Source organism: Arvicanthis niloticus, chromosome 2 (assembly GCF_011762505.2).
Source record: "Arvicanthis niloticus isolate mArvNil1 chromosome 2, mArvNil1.pat.X, whole genome shotgun sequence".
Lineage (NCBI taxonomy): Eukaryota > Metazoa > Chordata > Mammalia > Rodentia > Muridae > Arvicanthis > Arvicanthis niloticus.
The window spans coordinates 61,937,249-61,944,314 of NC_047659.1; the positions used below are offsets into that span (position 1 = coordinate 61,937,249).

Here is a 7,066-nt window from a genome sequence, read left to right on the forward strand (position 1 = left end):
GCATGATGGCGTAAGGAGTATCTGTTTCCCTAGCTTTTGGTTTCTACCGTATGTACAGGGATAAAGCATCCCGCTAAGAAACAAAAAGCACATGTCTCAGCATGCACAGTCATTGCAGGGTTTCCATGGAGCATGCAGACAGCTGCCTCCCTGAAAACTCCAGAAAGCGGTTACAAGTGTTTTTTTTTTTTTTCCCCAAAGGAAAAAAAAAAGTGATGTCCATATTTACAAAGTTGAACAAATCTGCACAATACTTGATTAAATAGAAGGAGGGGGGAAAAGATACACTCTGCTTGTTCTGAAGGGGCATACTACCTCGTTAGTGGTTAGAATAAAAACTGTATACAATTTAATATAAGACATAAACTCTAGTGAGCATCTAACACATCTGTGCCTGTTGTAACATCAACAGACGTTGATTGGGAGAGAGAGGGGCATATCACATCCCAGTGCCTCCAATGTCTTCCAATTTAAAGCAATAGATTTAAACTGTTCCAAAGTTCTCTTACTCCTGAACTGGATCCACTGACCCATTAGGAGCCTGCTGTGTGCACACCTGACTTCTCCTCAGTCAGCTTCGGCCTTTTCTCATCAAAACACAATTTCTTGGGTTTTTTTTTTTTTTTTTAAGTCTTTCTTTCTTTCTTTCTTTCTTTCTTTCTTTCTTTCTTTCTTAAAGTCAACTACAATGCTATATTCCATCAGGATTAATATGCTGAGCAATATTTACATCTCCAAATATCAGGTCACAATCCCTATTATATGTTGACGTTAGAATGATAAATTATCATATGCTTTGCATATCAGACCTGGTATCACCTTTTCCATAGGGAATGCTGCCTGAAATTAACATATTCCCAAAGGTAAATGCATATTCTCTGAAATGCATTTTATTATGACGATGCCTCTCTGTTCACTCATACTTTGAACAAAGCCACAGACAATGCTACACTGGCTCTCAGTCTGTGGGCTTAGAACTCCAGGTTAAAACCATCCACCTTATACAGAGGGAAGAACTCTGCTAGTGTTTACAAAAAAATGATTCTGTTGTATTAAAAACAATAATAAAAACAAATAATGCTTTTTTATTTTGAAATGGTTTCATGATTGGTTTTAATTCTGGAATTTCACCCTGCCAGCTACTATCATGTTTAAGCAATGCTGTCAGCTACGGGGGTTCTGATTAAACTAAAGTGGTCCAGTGATAAGTCACACATATACCCTACTCTCGACAACCCCAGCAAAACTGAAGCTACTACATTCTTATTAACTAACATAATAATACCTCCCAATTTCATGGTCTGCTTTTTGCTTTAATCAACTAAAGGTAAGTTGCAGGTAAATATTTACTTTAACCCAAATTTTGACTTTATAATACTGTTTACCAAGGTGGTGACGTAGGCAAAGCTTGGGGCAAGAAAGGCATACTTTCTACAGGCCTCATTGCTATATTGAGAGGGGCAGCTAATGTCATAGGAGTGGGAAGGTTCATTGGAGATGTGATGGTGACAGGGTGCGCTATGTTCACTGGGGCAGTCACAGGGGTGGGGAGGTTGACTGGGGTAGTGAGTGTTAAAGGAGAGGTCATGGATAAGGGGCTGGTTATAGTTACAGGATGCCCTATGTTCATTGGGCTGGTTATATTAACTGCACTTGAAACATTTACTGGACTTCTCATGCTCATTGCAGCTGCCACTGTGACTGGGTTTGACATAGTCCCAGACAACACAGCTCCTTCACAACTCCTCCACAGCTGCTACGACACCTGTGACTCTCACTACTCCATTCAATATAACAAGTTTTTTCTTAAACAAAACTTTAGCATGGACACGTTGTGACTATATTCTTAAATATGTACTCTACCACACAGCCATATATTTATGTCTAAGAAGAAGAAGCAACTGAAAGTAAAGGTCAATGAACTGAAAAATAGTCCACCTCTCTCTCTCTCTCTCTCTCTCTCTCTCTCTCTCTCTCTCTCTCTCTCTTTCTCCCCCTCTCTCTCTGTGTTTCACAACATGATATTCAAGCCTAAACACAAAGTTTATAGTACAAATTTTTATTCCACTGGTATATAACATAGCCTTAAATTATCTACCTGGTTTGTGAAGAAATTTAGAGTATACACATATAGAAAATTCTAATAAATCACATTATAATATATTTAAAACTGAAAAGCACACTAGAAATACTTTAAAGTTGAATTGGTAATAAAAGCTTTTAACATGAAAATTAAATATTAACAAAATACAAAATCTGAAACAATAGTTTTATTATTAGGATATGCTACATAAATTCAGATTATTAAACAAACTGATGTTATTGACTCATGGGAATTCTGGAATATAAAATAGATACCATAAATGCATTTGTGTACATGTAAAATATTCTTAAAGCCACATTTTACTTCTGAGCCTGACCAGGGCTTCTTTTACATCTTTGTTTCGTAGACTGTAAATCAGAGGGTTTATCATGGGGATAATGAGGAGGTAAAAGACTGATGTCATTTTGTCTTGGTCTAGAGAGTAGGCAGAACTTGGTCTGAAATACATGAAAAGCATGGTCCCCTGGAAAATCCCAACTGCAGTCAGGTGAGAGGCACAGGTAGAGAAAGCTTTGAACCACCCACCAGTAGAACTAATTTTTAAGACTGATGAGATGATGTAACAGTAGGATACAAGGATTCCTGAGATAGTGCTTAGTTCAATGAAACCAAAAAGAGTAAATAATACCAGTTCATTGACTTGTGTATCAGAACATGAAAGAAGTAAGACTGGAGGTAAGTCACAAAAGAAATGATTGATCTGAGTAGAGTGGCAGAAACATAAGCTGAATGCCAATGAGGTATGTATGAAACCATCTATAGTTCCCAACAGACAGATCCCAGTTAAGAACTGGTAACAAACTCTACTAGACATGTCCACAGTATACATCAGAGGGTTGCTGATGGCCTTGTATCTATCAAAGGCCATCACCGCCAACAGCATGCATTCAATATCTATAAAAATAGAGACAATCAGAAGTTGGAGAAAACAGCCAACAAAAGAAATTGGATTATTGTCTTGAAGAAAGTCTAATAGCATCTTGGGTCCAACTGCAGTGGAATAACAGAGGTCAGAAAAAGAGAGGTGGCTGAGGAAGAAGTACATTGGTGTGTGAAGCTGGGGATCCATTCTGATCAATGTGATCATGCCTAGATTTGTCAGAAGAATAGTGAGGTAAACCATCAGAAACACTATGAACAAAGCTACTTTCATCTCAGGCTTGTTGGTAATTCCCAAAAGAAGAAATTCAGGTACAGATGAGCAGTTTCTCTTGTCCATTCTTCTCTGTTCATAATCTAAATAGTTATAAAATTAGTAAGGCAATGGTGTGGTAGGGTTTGATATTTTTCTGGATATATAATAAAGAAATTATTTACATTCTTAAGAATCTACTAAGTACATAGGCAAATGAAGAAAACGAGTAACAGAAATTACAGTTGTAATGTGACATAATCATGGAAAAGTAATAACAGAGAATGATTAAACTGACTTGTTTTTGACTTTGTCTATATGTTTCTCTCTATCTATAGTTGTAATTCATGATTCATCTGATTTTTCTTGATCTCCGACAGTCATTATTCAGTATCACATTTAGATAAACAATGATGATCTATGATGACACACAATATAAAGTAAATGACAAGTTACAGACAAATCTTCATATAAGCTGTATCTTATATATTCTTTCTATAGCTATAATTATTGTCACTACATTTGTTAGATTACTCATTATAAACTATATATGAATTTGATAATATCATTAGACAATTAATTAAGATAGTTTTGGTACTATTTCAAATTTTAAAGTACTTACATAAAAATAAAACACAATTTATTAACATGTTTATCACTCTTCACTATCTTTCTAAACTCTTTTATTACTTAAATGTGTTCATATGACAAATTCTTCAAGGTAGCATTTGCAAGAAATGGTAATAACAAATTATATCAAATATTTTTTGCTTATTATGTTCTTAAATTAAATTTAAATAAAAGTGTTAGATAAATAGCAAAGTAGCAAAATTTCACAAATAAAATGCTTTTTGTATCCAGTGTCTGCATGAAGCAGTCCTATGTGAATATTGGAGGTATCTTTGTGTTCTCTTGCTTTTACATAAAAGGGAGACAGAGAGAGAGAGAGAGAGAGAGAGAGAGAGAGAGAGAGAGAGAGAGAGAGAGAGACAGAGAGAGAGACAGATAGAGAGACAGATAGAGAAGGAACAGATTGAATGATAATGAATCATAGAATAATGGCTTGAAGAAAAACTGTAATGAATAAATTCCAATTGAAAGCTGAGAGTACAGCAAAGAACAATTTTTGCATAGTAATATTTAAAATAATTTTAAAATGTCCTTAATATCTATAAAACTATCAAAGCTATTTTCCTCTTATGCATGACATTTGCTACCTGCCTTTCATGCAATTACTGCTTAGGTCTTGAAGGTACACATTTTCTTTCAAATAATAATAGTGATTATTATGATGATGATGAGGAGGAGGAGGAGGATGAGGATGAACAGGAGGAGGAGGAGAGGAGGATGATTAAGAAGTTTTGAACTAACTAAACAAGAGAAAAGGCACTGTGTGTTGTAATATATGTTTACTCAACACAATATGAGTTTGAATAGACACATATTTCTCTATATAATGTGTAACACTTATTATTATTAAAACTAGATGAACTATAAAGTTGCATACACCACATCATTTGCAGTTGGAATTAAAAATGATTTACTTATATATTATAATTTTTAATTTATTAACCTACATAGACCAAAATAAAGCTATTTATTATTCTTAAATTTTATTTAGTGTCAATGCAAGAAGTTTCTTTTTTACCTTTTTACAAATAACCACTTAGAAACCTACCTGTGATGAATGAGTCTTTCTATCCATCTAGTGGCAATTGAAGATACACTGATCACATTTATTTCCATCTAAGACTGCTGAGATTTAATTCTCTTGAGGCTCAGACTCTTTTGAATTATTTTGAAGTGATTAATTAAAGTTCTTATTCAGTAGTTTCCTTGGGAATACTTAGCCACTACACCATAGTTATTTTCATTCCATGTCCTTGACTCCATATTGGTGAATGACAGATATTGACCAGGATTTCTAATGAAACCATTCATTAAATGAAACAAATTGAAATTTAATAATATTACATCTTTCCTTATTTGCTCAGATTCATCCATGTCCAAGGCAATCAGGGTTGCTAGTCAGCTAATTTAAAAGCATGTTAATATTAACAGTTGCTTTTTTCTTTTGTATTGTGATTATAAAATAGTTACGTTCTTTCTTCCTTTTCTTCCTTTAAGCATTATTCCCATGCATCTCCTCCATACATTTTCAAATTAAAGGATTGATTTTCTTTAATTCCTGTTACAGATACATGAAAACACACACACACACACACACAGGTGCACACGCACATGCACACACAGATACAGACACATACCTGCATACATAAATTCTACCAGCTCAGTTTGAATCATTATTTATATGCCTATGTTTGCAGAGCTGAACATTTGGTATTGGGGAACCAATTGGTGTTCTCTTCCCTAGAGAGGACAAGTGTTTTCACTCTCAGTATCCCTTATGAATAACCTGTATTTCTTTTTATTGTTGAGGATTTTGGTGCTTTCCCTGTTAACATATGGATTCTATTGATATAGTCCTTACTCAGGTCATGTTTATACAGTCATGGTAATGACACTTTATGTGTATAGTTCCTGACATTTTTAGGAGACAATATGTCACATAAAAATTCTTTATGCTTATAACTTTTACAAATCTTTATATCCCTCTTTCACAATGGTTCCTGAATCTTTGGTGTAGGAGTTATGTTGTATCAGTTGAAACAGGGCTTTACAATTCTACACTTTGTTTGATTTTGGTTTTCTATAATTATCTCTGTTAAAAAGAGAAGTTACCTTTATTTAAAATCATTTGTTGCTGGGCAGTGGTGGCACACACCTTTAATCCCAGCACTTGAGAGGCAGAGGCAGGTGGATTTCTGAGTTCAAGGCCAGCCTGGTCTCAAGAGTGAGTTCCAAGACAGCCTGGCCTATACAGAGAAACCCTGTCTTGAAAAACCAAAAAAAAAAAAAAAAATCATTTGTTTGATTTGTACCCTTATATCTTCTCTTTCCAAGAAGACAAGCACTTAGATTGGTAGTCCTATTTCAGTGCTGATGGCATGAGAAAACTTGAGAGTATTTGATTCAACATAGAATGGTTATAAACATTCAACCTGATATCTGTAAGTGATGACAGCATCCACAGAAAAGTTCACACAGAATAAAATAGTCATAAACTCAGGCCTATATCACTGTCTTCACCAATTTCCTTTCATATGAACACCCAGAGCACTGTAGGATACCACTTATGCTCAGAATGGTTCTTACTTTCTGCTAAGCAGTCTGCTACATGTCAGCACCCCCAGGAAATGCTGCTCCAAAGTTTTAGTTGTCTCAGATCCAGTCAAATTGATAAAGAATTGTCAGCATCACATTTTATTGCCGAGAATAAGTAAATAAAATAATTTCTTTCCCTCAATATAACATCTTTACCAGTGAGCATAATATAACATTCTTAATCACTTCAGTGAAAAACAAGTTACTGAATATGTGTAATTCATTCCCTTTGAGCAAGATGTCAAATACAAAGAAGTGACATGAGAGAGAAAAACAAACAAATGAATAACCTGTTCAAATCTGCAGAAACTAAATGGATGCTTGCCAGTCCTACTAATCATTATTCATATTTTAAATAAAACAATAGTTATAAGTCAGTATTTTGGAAATAAATTACTTAAAATTTGACTTCAAACTTTTCTTGATCCAATACAGTCATGGGATTCCACAGTATTGGAATATCAATTTATACAGATATACTATGATGCCTGGAAACAATAAAATATTTAATATTCAGATCCTGATTTAGCAAATTAAGACTGGAGTTGACTCTGATACACATGTATCCAAATAAATCATAAGATAGTTTTTGTTCTTATAACATC

The 7,066-nt window shown here is 34.4% G+C and overlaps 1 protein-coding gene across 1 annotated transcript; it reads right to left on the minus strand.

Moving 5' to 3' along the window:
- Nucleotides 1–2,295: 2,295 nt before the first annotated feature.
- Nucleotides 2,296–5,012, minus strand: LOC117704018 (olfactory receptor 5W2-like). The gene is made up of 2 exons (XM_034495966.2): nt 4,915–5,012; nt 2,296–3,340 (listed from the first exon to the last, which is right to left on the minus strand). The coding sequence occupies exon 2, from the start codon at nt 3,321–3,323 to the stop codon at nt 2,391–2,393; it is 933 nt and encodes a 310-aa protein (XP_034351857.1). The 5' UTR covers nt 3,324–3,340; nt 4,915–5,012; the 3' UTR covers nt 2,296–2,390.
- Between the last annotated feature and the right edge of the window lie 2,054 nt (nt 5,013–7,066).

Bases quoted from the DNA above. Each gene is read 5' to 3' on its own strand.
- LOC117704018 (XM_034495966.2), bottom strand. From the start codon at position 3,323: ATGGACAAGAGAAACTGCTCATCTGTACCTGAATTTCTTCTTTTGGGA.